This window comes from Sus scrofa, chromosome 7 (assembly GCF_054392235.1).
Source record: "Sus scrofa isolate SSC_HxYL_T2T_F1_AM1 chromosome 7, Sscrofa_HxYL_maternal_Yorkshire_Landrace_v2.0, whole genome shotgun sequence".
In the NCBI taxonomy this organism is placed as follows: domain Eukaryota; kingdom Metazoa; phylum Chordata; class Mammalia; order Artiodactyla; family Suidae; genus Sus; species Sus scrofa.
Window position 1 is genome coordinate 107045891 of NC_139389.1, and position 21855 is coordinate 107067745.

General features: G+C 54.6%; 1 protein-coding gene and 1 long non-coding RNA gene across 11 annotated transcripts in view; both read right to left on the reverse strand.

Moving 5' to 3' along the window:
* Positions 1-2031, reverse strand: part of LOC110261629 (uncharacterized) — a 36279-nt gene extending 34248 nt beyond the window's left edge. The window contains exon 1 of one of the 2 annotated variants that reach the window (XR_014811090.1): positions 1919-2031. This is a non-coding gene — a long non-coding RNA (uncharacterized LOC110261629). Of the gene's footprint in view, positions 1-525; positions 569-1918 lie in introns of those variants that run through there. The other variant, XR_014811091.1, reaches the window with a different exon arrangement.
* A 5945-nt stretch (positions 2032-7976) lies between these two features.
* The window catches only part of DPF3 (double PHD fingers 3), a 314102-nt gene continuing 300223 nt past the window's right edge, over positions 7977-21855 (reverse strand). For 8 of the 9 annotated variants that reach the window (XM_084969793.1, XM_084969787.1, XM_084969788.1 and 5 more), the window contains 2 exons: positions 18657-18738; positions 11507-18158 (listed from right to left, as the gene is read on the reverse strand). In XM_084969793.1, the coding sequence (XP_084825919.1) occupies positions 18088-18158; positions 18657-18738 (153 nt within the window). In that variant the 3' untranslated portion in view covers positions 11507-18087. Of the gene's footprint in view, positions 18159-18656; positions 18739-21855 lie in introns of all 9 variants that reach the window. The other variant, XM_021099467.2, reaches the window with a different exon arrangement.

A 21855-nucleotide genomic window follows, 5' to 3' on the forward strand; every position in this document is an offset into this window, starting at 1 on the left:
CCAGCGCGCTGCGCTCCTGACAGACATACTTTTCAGAAGAAAAGGTAATTTGCCCTGGATGGCAGTTAACCAGTTGTGGGGCCCAGTGAGTCCCTCTCCAGTCTCAGTTCCCTCATCTGCGACACGAAGGGGCTGCATTGACGGGCGGTGTTCACGTTTGGGGTGTTCCAGATCCCTTGGAGAACCTGAGGCCACCAGGCGGACAGACACACACACGTACGCATAACACCCTTTCACAGACAAGTCGAAAGCCCATTCCGGGACTCGAGGAAGGTTACCCTAGGGGGCTGTCCAGGCTCAAGGTCGGAGTCTAGGACGCGGGGCCCAGCTCCGTCGCAGCTTGATCGCTAGCTGCCCCTCCCATGCCCTGGGCGGCAGATGCCAAGGATTCGCGGGGGGCGGGGCCCGACCCAGGGGCCACCCGCACTGGCCACTCCCACCCCTTAGCCCCTCCTCCCTCCCCGCCCCTGGCTGGGGCTCTGCTCCGGCGCTCCTGGCACATCCCCCACCCCGACCCCCACCCACCTCCTACCGTCCCCAGCCTGCGGCAGCTCCCCAGAAGAAAAAGGAAAAGGAAGGGAGGAAAGGAAAGGAAGAGGAGGAGTGGCCCCTCGTGGGCAGGGCCGAGAGCAAAGGAGCTGCCGCCTCCGGCCCCTCCTTCTCCACCGCAACCCTCCTTCCCCGCCCCCCGCCCACATACCCTGGGCATCTGGAGGTCTGTCCTCCTGCAATCATGGGCAGGCTGAACAACAGGGACCTGGTCAGAGAGCCAGGGGCCTCCCCTAACCCCTTCTCAAATCCAGCCAGCTCAGCGCAGGTCACACACACACACACACACACACACACACACGCACACACCCACTCCCCTCGGGAACTTTAGCAGCTCTCTGTTGAGTTAACGTTCCCAACTCCGTTCCTCGCTGAAGGCTTTCTAGGTCAGACTCCAGCCACAGCCATTCCTGCCTTGGCTCCTAAAGCTCCTGTCCACACCCGCCAGCCTGCCCTGCCAGCCACATTTTCTGGTTTCCACACACGTGCCCGGAATAATCTCTCTCTCCCTCCTCCTCTCATCACCTCGTGTCCAAATTAGCTGAAATGCTGCCTCCTCCTTGGAGCCTTCCTGGATATCCAGTTGGAAATCCTCTTCCCCTGAACTCCCACAGCACATTCTCTGCCCGCTCTGTGGCCTTTGCCACATTCATTTTGTGAGTAAACTTGACCATGCGGGACCATGCAACTATTTAGTGGCACCTATAATGTGCCAGGTGTGGGACCAAGAGCTTTACCGGAGTTGTCTTATTTCATCTTCCTACAAACTCGAGAGAAAAGGTAGGTGTAATTACCTCCATTAAGAGACAGAGAGGTAAAGCCACATCTTGAACTCCCCAGCCACGTGTTTCTTTGGCCCTATTGTGTCACCTAAGTTTCTTTCTTTCTTTCTTTCTTTTTTTTGGTCTTTTTTTTTTAAGGGCTGCACCTGCAGCATATGGAAGTTCTCAGGCTAGGGGTCAAATCGGAGCTGCAGCTGCCACCCACAGGCACAGCCACACAGGATCCGAGCTACTTCTGTGACATACACCACAGCTCACGGCAACGCCAGATCCTTAACCCACTGAGCGAGGCTAGGGATCGAACCCACATCCTCATGGGTCCTAGTCAGGTTTGTAACTCCTGAGCCATGACGGGAATTCCCTGTCGCCTAAGTTTTTTAAGGGACAGGATCTTATTCACCTGTTTTCCTAGATGGAAACATGAAACAGTGAGGGAAAGGGCGGTGGAGGAGAGAGGAGGACGCTGTGTGCGAGGCACTGCACTCACGTGATGGTCTTCAGTCCTCACTGCCTCTCTGCAAAGTGGGCATCACTATGCCCAGTTCACTGAGGAGACAGCTGAGGCCCTGGGAGATAATGGGACATACCTGCTGGCAGTCACTGTCAATGGCAGCACTAGCCTTCTTTCCAAGCTTTCTCAGGCCCCGAAGCTCCCTCGGCCAGCAGTTGCAAGCTTCATAGTGTTCCCCGAAGCAGGAATAAGCTTTCCCGGTGCCTCCCTCCTGTCAACAAATGGGCCCGCAAGTGTAGAGTCCAGTGACTTTTGTCATTGAAATGTATTTTCTTACTAACTTCCATTAGGTAATTGGAGCTGTCTTCCCAGGGGTAATAATTTTGGCCTCAAGACATAATTAAAAGCATATAGGAGTACAGTGTATATTTTTTAATGGCACAACTAGAGGAAAGCTAATGATTTTATGACACAACAAAAGCACAGCCCAGAAGCTGCATGCACCCCCTCTCCAAAGTTAGAACCAGTTGGAGGAAGATGGGCCTTAATTCTCACCTAGTCTTTTAAAAGCAAAGAGCGATTATAAACTACCAGTTTTAAACCCTGTGCTTGTAGGTACTCTTTATCAATGACTTTGGCCTGTGGTTGTCTGTTGGGGACTCATCTAATAATGCCTTTTTTTCAGGATCCTTGATGAGCTCTTTAAAGAGAAAGTTGGTCTTTTTCCCCCAGAGAAGTATGGCGATCATGTTCATAATTTATTATTTCTTTAAGTGCAAAGTGGATTTCCTTTAAGAGGAACACAGCAGGGCCCACTTAATATAGATCCTGTTAATAATGCAGTGGGACCTGAAGGAGTCAGGTTTTAAGTGGGCTGCAGTCACCCAGCAGAGAGAGGTGAGTAAAGGACCAGCCACCCAACGGAGCCGCCTCCCCCCAACAGGGGCCAGGGGCCACAGCAGATCTGTGGCTGATTTTTCCAGGGCCTTTTCCCAGAAGGAAAAAGACCTATATCTGTGAGGCAAACTGGGCTCCACACCCCACCCCACTTTCTTTCCTCTGATTTGCTCATTCATTCATTCACTCACTCCTGTATCCATCCATCCATCCCCTCACTCCTGTATCCATCCATCCATCCATCCATCCATCCATTGAAGAGGTACCTGGGTAGTTGGGGTTCCACAGCGAAGAGAGACAGTCTGTGCCCTCAAAGAGCTTGGTCTGATGGGGGGAGGCCAGTGAGAAAGCTGACAAATGGGGCAGGGAGTGCCAGGTGCTGTAACAGAGGTGTGTGCCCGATGGGGCAGGGGCTCTGAGGAAGGCATGGCTGCTCCCTGGGCAAGTCAGAAAGGGTTCCGTGAGGAGAGAGGGCTGAGTGGAGCCTTAAAAGTGTTTGTAGGTGGAGCGAGTCTGAATGCAAGAGGGAGTGGCAGGAAGGATGGTGGCAAAGACTGGAGCGGAAGGCTGGAGAAGCTCTGAGTAGCTGCGGGAAATGAGAATTGTATAAAACCACCTAGATGGGGGCGTGGGGGGGGTAGACTGGGAGTCGGGGGCTGGCATATGCACACTAAGGTAGACGGAATGATGGGCCAACGGGAACCTGCTGTAGAGCACAGGGCACTCCACCCAGTGTGCTGTGATCATCTATGTGGGAAAAGAATCTGAGAGAGACATGTGTATATGTGTGACTGGGTCACTTTGTTGTACAACAGAAATTAGCACAACCTTGTAAATTAACTATATTTCAATAAGAAAAAAGAAAAGAAACCACCTAGAAAGGATGCAAACTAAGGACCAAATTGCTGGGAATTGCTGAAGGATCTGCCCTTCAGGAGGCTGCACAGAGGGTGGGGAGACGAGTAAGGATTACAAGGGTCCAAGCCCCCACTTCAAACAAAGTGGCAGGAGAGATGCTGGAAGACCTCAGACCCATCTCTTGCGGGTTAAGGACTCTGAGAGCCTCCCAACTAGCTCTACCTTCAGACGAAGGCCCTCTGTGTGGTGGTGATGGCAACTGGGCTCCATGGGAGAGTCCGGTCTAGATCTGTGAGGCAGCCTGGGTCACAGGCCGGAAGACACAGGCCCCGAGCCAGCCCAGTGTCCCTAGAATAAAGGGGAGTCTTGGCTTCATGGTCCCCTCACTTGGAAGGCCCACTGCCAAGGTCCTCCTCACTGCTTCCGGGCCCACACACCCCTGCAGCTTCTGCTCCAGCACAGCCAGCCCTCCTGAACCTGCCCTCCCCCACCGAAGTCTCAGGGCCATACATCTGTCCTTCCATCCCGAATTAGAGCCACTTGCTCACATGCCCGTCCCCCTCCTCCGCTGGCGAGCTGTTCCCCTTGGGAGGTTCTATTGTTGGTGCAGAGCTCTGGGAGACTCCCCCAGGCTGCAGCCCACAGCAGAGGTTCAAGTTGCAGGAATCGCATTGGCTTAGGTGACCCCTCTGAGCATCTGCATGGACACAGAGCACCTGGAGGTGTGAGGGGAGCAGAAAGGGGAGATGACAGGGCCGGGACCCCGGCGGGGCCCCCCTCAGCACCCCCAGCCCCCAGGGAGGCTCTCTGGAATTGTGTTTTCCCTCTGTTTGGGGTTGAGCCTGCGTTTAGTCCCAGAGGGGCGGGCATTATTTTCCTCAAGGTTTCCAGGGGGTTGAAGAGCGGTTCATGTTTCTCTGTTTGGCAAATAGTCTGTCCCCTGATTCCCCTCCCAGGAATCAGGATTCCCAGAAATTAAAGCCAGAGGGACTCGGGTTGCTTTCTGAGGAGGGGCTGCCCCCGCAGATGCCAGTCGAGAGCGCGCACAAGCGGGGGAAATACAGCCAGGAGGCGGGGGTGCTGGGTGGGGGGCACCGGGCCTGGGGTTTTCTCCGCGGGGGTGGGAAGGGAAGGAAGAAACAGCTCTATCTGGATAAAAAGGCCCGGGTCGCGGAGGGCCGGCTCGGGTGTCCCGCTCCCGCAAGACCCCTTTCTTTCAGAGCTGGGCTGGGGCCACGAGGATCAGCGCAAGCCGCTCGGCTCCCTCCTGGGGGCACGTTTCTCTTTCGGTGGAAGGGAGCGCGTAGATGGCAGAGCTTTTGTGCTGGATCGGGGGCGGGAGGAGCGCGTCCCAGCTGAGAGCGGCGCCCGGGCCCAGATGCCAGCAGACGGAGCGGGCGCGGGAGGAGGGATGGGGCTGGAGCGGGCTTCGGAGCCGCGCTCGGAGATGGCAGGCGGCGGGCGGGCGCCTGAGCGAGGAGCGGAGCTGACACCTGAACCCCCGCTCGCCTCCCCCCGAGAACACTTTAATGAGGCTCACAGCTGTAACAGCACAGAGCGCGCATTAACAATGCTAATTACCTAAAGTTTAGCCCGAACGTTCGCAACCCACCCGTCTTGGGAGCACATTGTTGTTCTGGCCCTGCTGCCGCACGGATGGGCCCGGGCTTATGATGAGGAGGTGACAGCGGAGCGCCAGCGCGGGTCAGGGTGGGAGGGGGGCAGGGTTGGAAAAGGGAGGGTCGTTTGTGCTGCCGGCTGCGGTGACCCCCATCAGAGGAGGAAGAGGAGCCTCCCGATCATGAAGGACGGTCCTTCTCTTAAGAGAAACCCGGGGAGAAGCGCCGCCGATGCCCCCTTTGGAGAAAGCTGGGAGCGGAGACCGTGGCCATGTGTTCCAGGCAGAGGGTTGTGGGCCCTTGATGGCCTCCTGTCACCCACCACAGGGCGTTTGGCAGCCTAAGGGGCCACCTCCTACCATGGAGCCCCAAAGTGCTTGTCACACTGGGGTGGGCGTGTGTTTAAAGCAGCAGAACAGCAATATATGAAACAGATGAAATCAGAGCAGCACTGCTCAATGGTTCGAACTCAAATTGGGGGCTTTGCCCCCTGAGGCCTCTGGACATTCCCAAGTTCCCCTCCAGGCCTCCGCACTGGGAAAACCTGGGAAACCAGTGCTGTGGAACCACCTAGACTTCCGGCTGCCTTGTGTCTGGCGTGAAGTCATGTCACTCCCAGGGGCTGCTGGAAGTCAGGCATTGCTGGAGTCCCAGGGCCTCTGACCAGGCCAGAGGGAGGACAGGTGTGGACGCTGGCATGCATGGCCACCTGACCTGTGGGCTCCTTACCCAAGCCTGCCTGAGTCCGGGGCTGGCCTTATAGACACCAGATCTATTGAAGTCAAAGGTCGCCCAGCAAGATACCGCGAGACTGAGACCTCCCCACTCCTTTCTGCTCCCTCAAGAAGGGGAAGCCATACTCCCTCTGCCACAATGCTTGGCCCTTAGATTCTAACACATGGGGTTATCCCATTGGTCCCTTCTTCTTAGTCCCCTGCCCCCCATGCTTTTTCCTCTCCCCAAGGAAAGAAGACAGGAAATCCATTCTGCTCTGAGTTTGCTTGAACATAACTTGGGTCCCTTCAGATTTCCCCTCCCTCCTCCATCCCTGTAACTCCCTAAAGGAACATCGGTGTCTGTCTGAGTTAAATCCCTTTCCCAGGCCTCCCCTGAAGCCCTCCCCGCAAGGAGGCCTCCCCCGAGAACTCTCTCAGCAACTGGTGAATTGAGCTTGGGATGCCACGTTGATTCCCTGGGGTCAGAACAAAAATATCACAGCCCCCGTGTGTGGGGGGTTTGTGCCATCTTCTCCTGCCTGAACTTTGTCGTGAGCCTAAGTCCCCCCATGGCAGGAATGAACAGCTCAGCATGGCCAACCCAGCTCCCGCCTGAGACCACTCTGGATGAAAGGCAGGCCTTTTTGCTCCGGCCCCTGCGTGGGGACATCACTCCTTCTGTGGCAATGGCTCACCCACCTGCTCACTGGCCCACGTCTGTAGCCACAGTCAACGGCTTCTCGGCTGGAAATAACCGCCCCACACCCTGCTTCTGAAAGGAAAGGCTGAAAGCAGGCAAGGACTTAATGAAGGAAGGGGAACCCTTAATCAATAGAGGGACCAGAACTGACCTGGTCTTTCCCCACGGCCATGTCCACCCGTGTCTTCACAAACCACAAGTTGACTCCGACTAAAAGCTGCCTGACCAGCTCGTGGTCACCCCCCTTGTGTCCCTTGACCGTGTCCATCACATGTTCTCTTATTGCCTGGGTGGTTTGTAAGCCAGGGGGGCGGGGCCTTGTCTTCTCTGATGTGTCCCGAGTGCCCAGCTCATGGGAGAGGCTTTATCATTTCTTTACCTTCAATGTGTTTGGGGAAGACTGCCGTCTAGCTTGCAGCCTCCGGAAACCAGTGTGGGAGTCTTGCACCCAGAGGAGGCTGCCAAGCAGGCTTGGGGACTCTCAGGGCAGATGTGTCTCCTGCAAAGCCTCGTGCCCACGCCCAGGGCAGCCATCTCCCAGCCTTTTGTGGAAGGTGGTTTCTGACCCAACAGGAGGAGCAATGACTCAGCTGGCTTCTAGATGGGCCCTGAGCCTGAGGTCTCTTTTCCCCTCCTTCGTCCCCCCACCTCAGCTGTGACTCATCTCTGAATCATCGGCCTCCCCTCCCCCAGAGGCTCCAGGAGGTTCTCTACCAAAAGCCCTGCCATCTTCTCAGAGGGCTCCTCTGATAGAGCTTGTGGTGGTGCTGCCTGCTGTCCCCATGAAAGCTGCCGTGACTGTGGCTTTCCCTGCAACTTGTGTGTGACGGAGTCAGAATTCCATGCCCAAGAGCAACGGGACCAGGAACGTGTCACTTTTGGAGTCTGCTTGCAAACACGTAACCTCCAGCATTTCTCTGCAGCCTGACACATGCATCTGTCGCCACACACACACACACTTGCACACGCACACACACACACACGCTCACACATGTAATCCCACTAGACACTACAACATGAAAGGGCTCTACTTGCACAGGATCTATATATTAGCAACTGATTTTTTTTTTTTTTTTGCAATTGATTTTTAAAGATGAGGGTGGGGGAGTTCCCGCTATGGCTCAGCGGTAACAAACCCGACTAGTATCCATGAGGATGAGGGTTCAATCCCTGGCCTCACTCAGTGGGTTAAGGATCCAGCATTGCCATGAGCTATGGTGTGGGTCGCAGACGTGGCTTAGATCTGGCATTGCTGTGACTCTGGTATAGGCCGGCAGCTACAGCTCTGATTCACCCCCTAGCCTGGGAACCTCCATATGCCGAGGGGGGGAGGCCCTAAAAAGACAAAAAAGACAAAAAAAAAATGAGGGTGGGTGTAGGGGGGCAGGGGGAGAATAACCAAAAGAGTTTGAAAACCTTTTATTTGTTTACACATTCTCTAAATTTCAGACAAAAAGATCTACTATGTAGGTTATCAACACTGCTAACCAACCACAGAACGAGATACTAACCACAGCAAGGAAGGGACGGGGCCTCTGACGCAGTCTTTGTGGACGTGCAAGGGCTCCACAGAGGGGCTGGGCTGTCCAGGGGTCTCCAAGATAAAGGCTGCTCGATGATGCTCACCTCAAGTTGGCTACAGGGCTGGACCTCTCCAGGGAGCCACCCCCAGGTCCCAGTCAGGACTGGACAAAGCCTGGCGGGGAGGGAAGATTTCACGACAGCCCTTCCAGCCGGCCCTCTGAGTGAAGCCGTGGGGACTCCGCTTCTGGGCCAGTCCTCGTCCGTGGATCCAGATCCAGATGTGGGCTCTTTCCTACCTGGAGCTTCTCCTGGAGACTCACGGTCCACCCACTCTCTGGGAAGTCACAGCACCCATGTGTCCCCTTGGGATGGCGGGAGACGTGGCCCGGCCCCACCTCCAGCACGGAAACGCTGAGTGATGGCGAAGCATCCCTCAGACAGGGCAGAGACGTCACAGCAGCCTTCACACCAGGAGCCACAAAAGAGTGGGCGCTTGGCACACGGGAGAAAGGAGGATTCCCCAGAGGGCAGAGGGGCAGGAGTGGGGCACGCAGCTACAGACAGAGACGACAACCACAGCACACCTGAAGGGGACGGGGTGGGGGGGAGGGAGGGGTGGCTTCTGCTTGTCCATGGCTGGGGTGGCTTTTTAGAGGAGTCAACGGAGATCGCTTCTTCAGACCATTACGCACAACTTCCTAAGTCTGGAGCCCTTCTCTCTCATCGTGAAAACTGTGTCTGCCCAGCGCTGGACACTGTCTGAAGTAAACTGAGCTGCTCGGGGTTGGACCACTCTAAGCTGTCCATCCAGGGGAAGGTAATGCGGTGCTGGATCCCAAGGTCCAGCGGGGAGGGAGTTCAAGGGAGCATCGGAGGAAGATGCTTGTTGGCTAGCATTTCTGTTGCTGGGGGCCAACTCAGCCACTATTTTGTGACTAAGGGTTTCAGAGAGAGTTGAGGCAGGGAGGGTAACAGAGACAGGAGAGCATTTTGGAACCATAGGGATACCCTGTGAAAGCGGCCTCCTCTCTGGTGCCCACAGCTGGAAGCAGGGACCCCGACTTTGCATCTCCTCTGCTCGCCCAGAGATAGAAATGGAGCCCCGACAACTGGAGATCACTGGAACATCTCCAGGGGTTCCCCTTTCTAGCCACAGCCACAAGCAGTCCAGGGACAGAAAATTCCTGAGGCTGCGAGGCACCCAGGGTCTAGTCACCAGCTGGGACAGGCAGCGTGAAAGCTGAACCAACCCCTTCCCAGGCTTCTCACTCTCTGATTCAACCAGAGCCTGCGCTTCCTCCCCCTGCACTGGAACCAGTGTCACCCCCTCCTGGGGGACGTCTTCAGCCTTCCTACTCCAGGGCCAAAAGCCCACCCAGAGGAGCCACGGGGGTCCTATGTGGTGGCAGCCCCACCAAAGTGGCCAGGAGCAGCCTCCCTCTGGGGAGAACCACGCTGGAGTTTTGACCACTAGGAGAAGAACATCAATTTCTTTTGGTTTCCTGGCAGAGATGTTCCATTTCTTGGCTCTCAAGAGGTAATGTAATAGAAACTGGGCTTTAAAAAGGCCCTCAGGCTAAACACATTGGGAAAGGGGGCGCAGACCTGGCTGAAGACTCGTTCTGGCTCTTGCACGATGGACTGTGACGTGGGTGGGACAATCCACTAGGGCTCCGTTGCCTAGCTGGTCCAGTAGGTCAGCATCAGGCTGGGAAGTGGTCTGATCAGGCTGGATCCTCAGCCCAAGAGTGTCCTTGGGTGGAGGTGGAGGGGAGACCATCTCAGAGCTCTGCCCCTGGGCCAGCAGCGTCCACCCTTCGTGCAGCCTGTGGGCTCAGGGTCCAAGGCTGGCTGCCCCGGGATGGTGCAGCCTGTCTGGCCTGGATGAGATCCAAGTCAGATGGGCTTCTGTTCTCCCTCCTGCCAACACAAGGGACTAGTGAAGCTGGGTCAACCGGAAGAGCCTTGCCCACAGGCTCTCAAATGAGTGAGTGGATCAAACCCCAGAATGCATCTTAGGTTCTCAAGCACTTTAAAGCCAGACTCCCAGCCAGGCATCAGGAAAGCTTCATGTCCCTGACTCTCCCAGAGATCACCAGACCACCAGCTGCGAGCCATGTGCTGTCCAGGGAAGGGCTGTCCCCAGAGCCTCCCCCGCAGAGAAGCCAAAGGCTGCTGTAGGCAACTCTGAGCCGACACCTACCCAGCGGTGGATACGTGACTTGCGCCAAGCCCAGGCCCTCAGCTTGAAAGCCAGCTTCTTCGGGGAACAGCTAGAGGCTGGGAAGTGGCTGTGTCATATGCAGAGGAAAGGGGAGCTGAAACAGATGGCCAATTTCTAGTGCTGTCAATGCCGACAATGGCACTCTAGTGGAGCACGTAGCTAGATCTGGCGAGCACCTGGCCAAAGGAGGGCGTAGCAGGTTTACTGAAAATGCCTTTGACATTGGGCCTCCCTCACATGCACCAAGCCAGAAACACCCACGAAGCTGAGACAGCCTGGCTGGGGTCTCCGTAGGAGTCCACCCACCCCCTGCATGAGGCTCCCACCCCGCCACTCCCCGGCTCAGCTTCCTCTAGTGGGGACTGGATGAGACCATCGTGCGTGTCACTTTCTACCTCTGATCATGTCCCATCAGTCACACCTGCCTGCCTGCCACTGCAGCGATCCAAAGGCAGCATCTGGAGGCACAGGCTCAGAGTCCCTGTGGCTGGTGACACACTCCAATTAGGCTGAGGTCAACTGCACTTCTCCCCAACTCCCAGAGGGTGGAAATAAGGGGCCACCTTCGCTGCTCATCTTCTATGAACATGCATTCTAAACAGAGACCCAGATACACATACACCATCCTTGATGGCACCTGACATGTGATCAGGGTGCCTCGGGAGTGTCGTTTTAGGGCTAGAAAGCAGCTTGAAGGCTTCCTGTCTCCAGCGTGTATAGTATCTAGGACACGGCTTGGCACATAGTCCACGCCCCGCCAAATGTTTTAGCCAGTGCCAGCCTGTCCAGCAACCCCTCATGGCAGGCGAGAAGTGTGTTCATTTTCCTCCGGAGGAAAAATGCCCAGAGCGGGTAAACACGACAGATGAGTGGTGGGCAACTAGGACAGACCCCCTCCCTTTCCTGGCCTGAGTCACAAATGGTCCCTAAGCATCTGAGCATTTATTGCCAAAGCCAGACTCTCTGCTTTCCCTAGTGCCCCGTGGACCAGCTCCTGGGTGAGCCGGGATGCTGCCTCCCAAACTCGCCTCTCTCCAGCCACCTGCCCTCGCCTCCTCTGCCCTGGGATAACTCGTCTCTGTCTTCATGCTCTCACTCACACATTAGCTAGCAGTGTTTCTTTCCTTTTTTCTAGTACCTCATTTAGACCTCTTCAGCTACCTGGTGAAAATGTGCAAGGGGTATATTTTATTTTTCTTCTGCACTACTGTTTTTTCCCACCACCAACCCACCCTTCAACATCTAGCATGGCAGGAGGGGAGGGAGGGGAAGGTGACGGAAGGGAAAAGGCAGGAGAAGGAAGAGGAGAGCCAAGCACTCAGTGGGGAATGATCGTGAAAGGGCAAAGTCGACAAAAACCACAACCCAAGTCTACCTATGAAATCTCTGCATCCCTTCAAAAAGCTGAATCAAGACTTTTCCCCCCCAGGTCCTCAATTATCGCCAAACATCTTCCCCAAAGAAGCAGAGGTGAGTCGGGGGAGAGATGGAAAGGTCCTTGCAGCCAATGGCTTTCCCAGGATGAGTTTCCCTTTCCAACTCCCTGCGGCGATGCGGGACTGCAGGTTGGGGGAGCCAGCCTGGAAGGACCACGGGGAAAGGAAGCATCTTGTCTGGCAGCTCCTGGCTACCGGCAGGTTCTCCCTCTCATCCTGGAGCAACACACAAGGTGCACTTTAGCTCCTTAAAGGAGGTGTGTGTGAACGTCTCTGTTCTCATCATCCATACTAATTACATTGATTGGAATTCTAGAGGTGCTGAGAGGCCAGCAAAGGGCTGCGGTGAGTGAGGATAACCTGGAGATGTGAGGGGTTGCGTGTTGAGGGAGAACAGAGGTCCTGGGGCACACACACCCCCATTTCATACATCAATCACCTACCCCCTCAGCCTCGCCACCACAGCAGCTTTTGTTGCCAGACTGGGTTGGTGCCGTCCTGAATGGTCATTTTGCTCGCTGCCTGGGCTAGAGGTCACGGTTAGTAATTATATCTCTGTCGAGGAGGGTTCTGGCTGCCCGCCAGTCCCGGTCCCTGCCTTCCTCTGGCCTGCCCGGGAAATGTCACCATCAGCACAAATACTTCCTTCTCTTGGTGGGGCCAACGAGGGGGGAAGCCTGCAATGACCCTCTTTCAAAGCACTGGAGCGAAGAAAGGGAGGGGGCTGGGAACAAAGGCTGTGACCAGGGGCATTCCTGTGCCCCCTGACCCCCGTTCTGCCCCTCACAGCCTCTGGAGACCCCAGGGAGGTACCTCAGGTCTCGGCCAGCTGAGGAGACACAGCCAGGGTGCCCTCAGAGCCCAGAGAGCATCTTATCCTCCGGGAACCCGCCCACTTCCAAAGCCTTCCCTGCGCACAGGGAGCCCCTGTTCCTTCTGGGAAACCAACTGGACGATGAAGGGGCCCGCCCACACTCTCCCCCTCAGCTTCCCTGGAGTCACTTCCTTGGGTCTCTCTCCCTGGCAGCCTGGGCAGGAAGCAGGGGGACGGTGCCAAGTGGCCAAGCCTCCCTGGGAGCAACTGCTGAGATGCTCAAAGGACGTTCCTATCCTGCAACCAAGGCACCTGGGCAGCACCCGAGAATGTCTTCTCCCATCTTCCTCTCCATCTCCCCCCCATCTTCCCCCTTGTCTTCCCCTCCGTCTTCCCCATCAGGGCCGTGGGCCTGCGGGGGGAGCTGTGCAGGCCCGGGGCAAATGAAGGGATCTGTTGCTTCCCACTCCCTCCCCTACTTTTCCAGGCATCCAGATGAAGCCGGATTAAAAGGAAAACCCAAAGCGCACTTGCGGGGTGGGAGTGAGATTCTGGAATGGGAAACACACCACGGGGACAGGGGACCGGCCAGGCTCCCTTCTGTCTTGGTGTCCCAGCTGTTGGCCTCCTGGGCGTGAGGACCCAGTCTGGGGGACCTCCCAGGCCTGACCCCTCTGGAAGCAGTGCCTGGAAATCCTCTGCTCCCAAGGTTGTGGGCCGGGATCCCGCCCAGGATCTGGTCTGTCCTTTGCTGCAGCCTCTTCCCCCACCAAGCCGCCTCCTTCCATCCAGGCCAGGAGGGACCTCAGCTGCTGGCCTCACTAAGTTGGGACACTTTCTGCAGGGGTGGGAAAATCCACAGAGGACCGACCGGAGACCCTCCTTACCTCCCACCCCTAGCTGCCTGCTTTGTCTCTGAAGTCCCCCAACCCATGGGGAATCAGAGGCCAGGGGGCTCCAGAAAGGAGGAGCTAGCTTGGTGTCCAGCCTGATAAAGGTTGGGCCTTCGGGAGAAAAAAAAAAAGCAGAAACACCATGTTGCTAGGGTTTCAGGCCTGAGGAGGAAAAATGGGTTATAATAACCCTTCCTTCCCCTGCCCTCTAGTTATTTAGTGCAGGAAACCAGGTCTCAGGCCCCCTCCTCAAGGGCCTTCCCTCTTCTCGTCACTTTGCTTTGCCTGACTCCAAAGACCTTTGATCCTCCCCACTCCGTCCACTCCTCCCTCCGTCCCTCTCCAGGGATGAAAACCCTCCACAGGTGACACGGATGCCCAGCTCTGGGATGGAGGCAGGTGGAGCAGTCAGGGCATCTTCACTGGGAGGGTGGGCATGGCTCTGGCCCAGGGAGATGAGGGCTCCCGGGAAAGGGGACAAGAGCTTCTGAGGGCGTCGGGGAGCAGAGAGGAAAGGAGGCTGCTGCCAGCACCTGCAGACAGGCTGAGGGCTGCCTGGGGGCGGGGGCACGGGGAAGGTGGTCCTCAGGCTCCCCCACTCCACCCACAGACTCAAAGAGCAAACCAGGGGCCCCTCTTCTCTGAGCCTTGAAGCCTAAAGGTACCACCAGTCTTTTTTCAAGAGCACAGGTCTGTCTCCCAAACTTGCCCCCATAGGAAAAGTAATAAGTAATAATAAGCCTCTCTGTCTTCTTTCTTAAAACATCTGCACTTTTCAAAGGAAGAGTCAAAAGGAATCGTACTGAGTTCAAAGCACAAAGACTAAAATGCACCGCGAGTGTAAGTCGAGGGGGTATCATGAGGCCATCACTGTGAAACCCAAAGCCTCCCCCCAACCTAAAACCTGTCCTCTTCCTCGGCTCTGAGGGAATCTGCACACACACACCCCCGCCCTATTCTCCCTCCCCCAGCTCCCTATTTTAACCGTAGCAGAGGTTCCAGACGGGCTGAGCTGAGCCTGGAGAGGCAGCTGCCCCAGGGCAATGACAAGAGCAGGGCACCCTGGGACCTGCTGCCCCCAGCCCAGGGGCTCTGAGTCCCTGGGGAGTTGAGAAGGAAAGCCAGAAGGGGCCCAGTCTCTAATTCCGCAGTATGGTGCCTGCACTGGATTTGCTGCAGGCCCAAAGAGCAGCAGGTCCAAAATGCCTACAGAAAACCAAGGGTTTAACTTCCGGCTTGGATCCTGCAGCTTCACCTCCTCTCTAGTTGGGGAGCCACAACATTGGGGTGGGGCAGAACGAGGGTACCCTGGCTGTTCCCAGGATTTGGGCTGGGAGGCACCAGCTTATTATCTCGGTGTGGTGACCTCTGCACACAATGACTGGAGCTGCCCATGGGGCGCCTTCCCCACCCGGGCCCCATTCAGCAGCATCACTCTAAGCCCTCAGCACCTCTGCTGGATAGAGGCTCATGGATGTGGAAAATGAAGCCCAGGTAGGTTAAGTCATTTGCCCAAGGTCAACCAGCTAGAAAATAGCAGAACTGGGCTTTGAACCAAAGTTTTTAAGTGAATGTTACACGGAACGGAATGACAGCCCTCTCCAGAAGTTAGCCTTCCTCTCTAGGCTGCGCTGATCTTGTAGAAGGTAGTATCTTCATTCTGAAATCCCCAGCCCCAGGGTAAATCCTTCACCTTCCACCACAAACCCAGGCAGTCACTGTGTTCTTGTCACAGCTTGACCTAGGGGCCCTGATCACAGGCTGCCTGGCTCTTAAAACGTTAAACCCCCTTTGGTCAAAATGGAGATTCCAAGAAGTGTCTAACCTTAGCTAATTCACACAAGAGAAGGGGGATAGAAATCATTTGGGGTCCCTACCTGACCAGTGCAGCTCTCCCACAGTTATTGATATAGCGTTATGCTTTTTCAGAGTCCCAGTGTTACTATGGAAAAGACAGGACAAGTCTTATTACCTCCATTTCACAGACAGGCAAACTGAGGTTCCGAGATGTTAAGTGACTTGCCCAAGGTCACGCAGCTACTCGATGGCCGGGGCAAAATGAAAACCCTGACCATCCACATGCACCTTGTGATATTCTGGCTCTTTCTCTGGGGCCCAAATAAAGAGCAATGTGAAGTTGACCAACACCTTCCTTTTTTCAGTACAGAAGGCGATAAAGGTGACCGTCACTTTTGTTTGCTTGCAGTATCCTGCAGGTGCCACCCACAAACTGGCTTTGCTGCCCCCACTTTCCACGTAGAAACTGAGGTCTCTGAGAAGGAAGGGGTCAGGCCCATCCTGCGGGAGTGAAACCAGGAAGGGAACTCTGGGCCTTCCTGATGTCCAGTCCAGAGCCCTGGCCACCCTCACCCCTGCAGGAGGTTACAGCGCCCTCCTTGGCCTGCAAGCTGTCACAGCAGGCACGCCTGGAGAGAGAACAGGACCACCCCATCATCTGCCTTGAGCTGGGGAACAGATGTGCAAATGCTCTAAAGGGGGTCTGTCACCTGGAGGGCCACTGTTTTGGTTTCAGATTTGATTTTTTTTTTTTTTAACTTTTAAGCCATTCGTGGCTTTTGATGACTGATGTGAACATTTCGATGACTTTCTTCCTAAAATTAAACCAAAGTGATTTTCAAAACCAATAACCAGCCTTTGAGGACACCCACTTCGGGGTCTGTGGGAAGACAGAGAGCCGGAGCGATCCGTAGGGGAAATCTGTCCTCCGACGAGACCCTCCCAGATAAAGGGGTGATGAGACCACACGGCCACTTCCCAAACCCTCTCTGGGCCTCCAGAATCCCCAACAGGTTCACCAAGCAGCAGGGGAAGGAAGTATCCTGCAATGAAGATGAAAATCCCATCTGCTGGGGCCCTTAAACGAGATCATCACATATGGGTGGAACTCCCTCCACGGGGCCCCTGCAGGAAAGGGACCCCCTTCTCTCACCACGGGTCACCCTGCCAAGGACGGGGGGAGATCAGCATGGCTCGGCTCCGTGCCAGGCTGCCCTGGGTCTGCGGGCCAAGAGCAATTAGCCCGGAAGGCGGGCTCTTGGCAAGTCCGAACGCTGCGGCCGGACAGGAGGGGCCCAAGTGGCCGGAGCCTCCGGGCCTCCAGGGGCTTCTTCAGGAGCCGAAGGACAGAAATAACCCGGGTCTTTGTTGTAAGCAGCCGGCCACGGAGATGGAGCTGATTTCAGGGAAGCCGAGCATGCGCCAGGGTCCCGCTCACCGAGACCTGCCCTTTGGGCAAATGAGTTTTCCAGAAACGTGTCAGTTATTGTGTGTCGCTGCTGTGGCCCCTGCCGCAGAGAGGCAAAGGCAACCCGGTCTGCTCCAGCCCCCGGGGCTGACTTCTAACACAGACTTCCTGGAACAGCTCTTTCTTCTCGAAACACTCGTTCAAAAGGAGAGTTTGGCATCTAGTGGGGAGCGTAGGAGACCAGGGCAGCCCTCGGGCTGAGGGTTCTGTGTGACTCTCATCCTGGTCATAAGCTATCACATCACCCCAGTTCTTTGTCGAGGGGACCCTCCTTTCTCCCCGATCCTGAAATTTCCAGAATCAGTTCTCAGTGGGCAATGACACACACACACACACACACACGATGCAGAGGGAAGGAATTACTCGGGAAAGGAATTCGCAGTGTCACATCAATACTGCAGAGTTTCTCAGCGGCCGTGCTTGGTACCGTCATCCAGACTCTTGACCTGGCAGCCCTTTCACTCACCTTCCTGGTTCCTGAGTCCCAGTCGGGGAAGCTCCAGACCCAGGCTGAGTGGAAGGCTGAGTTTTGGCGTCTTCCTCTGCCACAGGCTCCCTCTCCTCTCCTCAAGGAGGCCCCAGCTCCAAGGGGCTGGTCCCTGGCAAAGCTGCACAATGGACAGCAAATACTGACCGGCTCCAGCGGGGCCTCTGAATTATCTCAACATTTCTACCTGCCCCTCCCTGCTGCCCCCTCCCTCCCCAGCCCCATCCAGAGACCACCAGGCTGTGGACACCCCTGGACATCCAAGGGGGGCCCAAAAAGCAGCTCTTCCTCTTCACAGAGACCAAGGAGCAAGGAAGGATTTCAGGGCTCCTTCGTCTAGATGGCCTCCGGGCTCCGAGTCTAGAAGTTTCCAGGGAGGCTTGTAATAAATAAAAACTTCTCCACAGCCCTTTGCTCCTGGGCTGAGTTCAGGATGAAGAGACTAAGCTGGGGGCAGGGAGGCTGGGCGAAGATATCTCGGAACACAATAGATAGAAACACCAAACTGCACATGAGGGACAGATGGGTCGTCACAGGGTGCCCAGTGGTTCTTTGCGACGGGGACCAGTGCGAGCAACGCAGGGCTGGGGTGAGGGCGAGGGGCCTCCATGGGGCTGCGGCTGGGCTCGTTCTTCGAAAGTTTCCCATCTTTCTGGCAGAAACAAGGGGGTGCTGGCTGAGTACGGAGACCCGTGTGTAGGAGGTGAGCGGACCCCTCACCCTCTTGCTTCCATGTGTCCACGCCCTCTGTGGTCACTGATGTTCCTAACAGTTGGTCTGTCTGGATATATGGGAGTAGGGGCTCGATCTGGTTTGAACCGGGCTCAGGTTCAGCCTCTCCGGCAGCAAGTCACATCCCGTGACCTGGGGCCCTAGGCCTGGCAGCCGAAGGCCGAGGCTTTTTCTTTGAGCAGTTCCCAGCATAAGTGGCAGCTCCAGCTCCCTGTAAGAAACGAGATGGTGTTACTGGCTGCCCCTCTCCAACCCCTGGGCCCTAAACCCTTTGCAAGCCCTCTTTTATTGGACTTGCATGATTCAGAGAGGAGGCCCAGGCCTGAAAACGTTCTGAAGTCTGTCCCTCAGCTGAGAAAACAGTAAGTGCTCGGAGATGGTCAGCTGACTGCTGGAAGGACCAGCCCTCTTGGCTGTGCCTTTTAACCAGCATCCCTGGGTCTCCCCTTTCCCCTAGAAGCTCACACCTCCCCTCATCTCAGCCGTATGTCTGGGAATCATCTCTCTGGCCCTCAAGTTGAAATCTCTGGTTGAAGCTGTGCCTCAGTTTCTTCATCTGTAGCATGGTAGTGGTCGCACTGACCTCGTAGGGTTGTGATGATTAAATGAGACAAGACATGTCAAGCCCTTAGCACGAGGCCTGCACAGTAGCGAGGGCTCGGTAAGTGGTGGAAGTAGCTGTTGTTTTTGTCAACCCCATCATCCTTACCTTCTGGGGGTTCAGCCACTGGAGGATTTAAACAGTACATGTGATAGCCGCGGTCACAGTCATCGCAGAAGAGCAGCTGGTCCTAGTGGAACGCACAGAAGGTGGAGAGGAGGAAAGACTGAGTTATTCAGAACCAACATCTGCCCACGCCTCCAGCCATATTTTCATCATCCATCTTCCAGGCCCCATTTGGGGTCGTCACTGTCCCCTGAACATGCTTTGTGCTTTGCCCACATCTGGAATCCCCCCTCTATCTCCCGAACTATACGCATCCTACCCCCACATAAGAGTTCTCAAATCATAGCTCCTCCAAGAAGCCCTCCCAGAGCACCATTGCACAACCAAGCTTAAAGGGATCCCTTGTCCTTCTGAACCCTCATAGCCAATGACTCAGCCTCCATTAAGAGTGGAAAACTAATTTTACACCTTTCTGTATTACCCAGGGTGATTGCCTAGCACACAGAAAGTCCCCTCATTTTTTTTTGGTCTTTTTGCCTTTTCTAGGGCCTCTCCTGCGGCATATGGAGGTTCCCAGGCTAGGGGTCTAATCGGAGCTGTAGCCACCGGCCTATGCCAGAGCCACAGCAATGCTGGATCCAAGCCGCATCTCAGATCTACACCACAGCTCATGGCAACGCCGGGTCCTCAACCCACTGAGCAAGGCCAGGGACCGAACCTGCAACCTCAAGGTTCCTAGTCAGATTCGTAAAACACTGAGCCACGATGGGAACTCCAGAAAGTACTTTAAATGTTCGCAGATTTTAACCAAATTCCTCTGAACCTCACTCTTTCCCTTTGTGAGATGGGCAACAACTGTGCTTAAAGGTGACATCTGTGGCACCTCAGGACTTTTCCAGGGTTTCCTTATGTGGATGCAGAGAAAGACATGGAATGCGATGCCACCTTTCAGCTCCCCAAAGCCTCCTGAGGGCCTGGAGGCTGAAGCCCAGATGAGAACTGGACACTCCTGCTGAGCTGTGGTTAACCCCCAAGGGCAAGGTTGGTACCTTTGTTCCTGCAGTTCTCTCTGCCTGGAGGCTCTCTCAATCCCCGACTCCTCTTCTGGATCATTCACCATTCACCGTTCAAACCTTCGAACACTTCCCTTCCACAAAGACTTCACTAAGCTACCTCAAGTGGAAGTCCTCCCTCCCTTGCTGCAGTCTCATACTTTCTCTTTCTTGTGACATTTAATGGCACTTTCCTTTATGCTACAAAGCCTGGGATGTGTCAGACACCTACACACAGTCCATCTGGAACATGCCTCTCTTGTCCACTCCTGTATGAATTGCAAGTTCCTTGGGGCAGACTGTGTCTTACCCAGCTCTGCATCTCCTTCAGAACTCCCTTGTACATCTACTACTCAGTAGGTGTTTGTGATCTGTCTCCATTCTCCAGGTTCAGCCCTGTTCTATTCAGTGATCTCTGGACCTGCTTGGATGGCTTATGAGATGTCTGCAAAGTTAAGTTTTGTATCATATCTGGAGTTTCCATTATGGCTCAGTGGTTAATGAATCAGACTAGGAAACATGAGGTTGTGGGTTTGATCCCTGGCCTCGCTCAGTGGGTTAAAGATCCGGCGTTGCCATGAGCTGTGGTATAGGTCGCAGATGTGGCTCAGATCCCGAGCTGCTATGGCTGTGGCATAGGCCGGTGGCTACAGCTCCGATTGGACCCCTAGCCTGGGAACCTCCATATGCCTCAGGTGCAGCCCAAAAAAGGACAAAAAAAAAAAAAAAGTTTTGTATCAAATCTCACTTTGGCTTACACAAGTGGAGAGATCCTGGATAAAGCAGATATAGAGGTCGGAAACCCCCTGAGCAAACAATGAGGCAGGGGAGATCATGAAAGACTTTTTTTTTAATCATACTAAGACCTTTCAGTAGGACAATAGGAAGCTTTCGAAGCGTTAGCCACATAGGAGTGGCATGGTCAGACTTGCAATTTAGAAAGATCTCACTAGCTCTTGGGTAAGAAGACACACACAAGTGGAGAGAGATTGGTTCTTGAGGCCAGAAGACCACTTAGGAGGTCTTACCCTAGTCATCCGAGTAAGAGATGATGGTGGCTGAACTAGGGTGGTGGCATGGGGGAAAGAAAAGAGTCTTGTTCCCATTTAAGAATCATTAATTATTGTATGTATGACCAATTCACTTGTAACTAAAGCAATATTGTAAATCAACTATACTCTAATAAAATCAAATTTAAAAAATTTAAGGCATTAATTAAATATAGTGATAAGGAAGTAATCAAGGTGTTCTAAGATTGTGGCTTGGTCAGCAAGCCGGATGATGTAGCCATCCACTGAGACACGGGCAGAGGAGCAGACCTGTGGGAGGCAGAGGCAACCTCAGCTACACCCATGTTCTGCAGATCTAAGGTAAGGATGCCCTGGATGATAAGGGTGAGCCGAGGATGTCCTGGAGGTAGCAGGAGATCAGGGAAAAAGCCTGAGCATTGGTGATTACATGGCAGTGGAGGTCTTAGAAGAAGCAGCCCAGAGTATGTGAGAGTAGCTGCCTTTGAACCTGTGCTCATGGAAGGGCATTCACGAACGTCTTGAAATTTGACGTACAACTTTGGGCATAGGGACAAATGCGCATTTTTCTGACAAAAGAGTAAATCCATGGCTTTCAATGAATTTTCTGAAAAATCCACCACTGAAAAAAAGCCACGACTCAAAAAAGTTCTAAGAAGCCCAAGAATAGATGCTTAGGGAACACCATTTAAGGGACAGGCAGAGAAAACAGAGACTAAGAAGCAGCAGTCAGAGAAGTGGAATGGTGTGGTTTAATCCAAAAGAGTTACACCATGACTGTCGGAGCTGAAGTAAGCTTTATGACGATATGACTCACGGGTAATGTGAGGAGAAACAAGTTAGGACAGGGAGAGAACACGGGGAGAGACTTGTCAGAAACAGTACTAATGTTTGAAAGATATTGATAACTCCTCCTATAGTGCTGACATGAGAAACAGAACAAGGTAGAATACACCGGATTGGACCTTCCCAAGGGAAACCAGGCATCTGTGGGCTTGAATGCATCTTTCTTGGGTTGATCACTGTCTAGCACCCTATTCTCTTCCATTTCCTTTTCAGGGTAATTACCTGCCCAAACCACCAAGAACTCCCAGCTCAGACAAACTCCCCTGAGAAACACAATTGAAGGACCTCTTCTTACTCCCAAATATTCAAGAACCA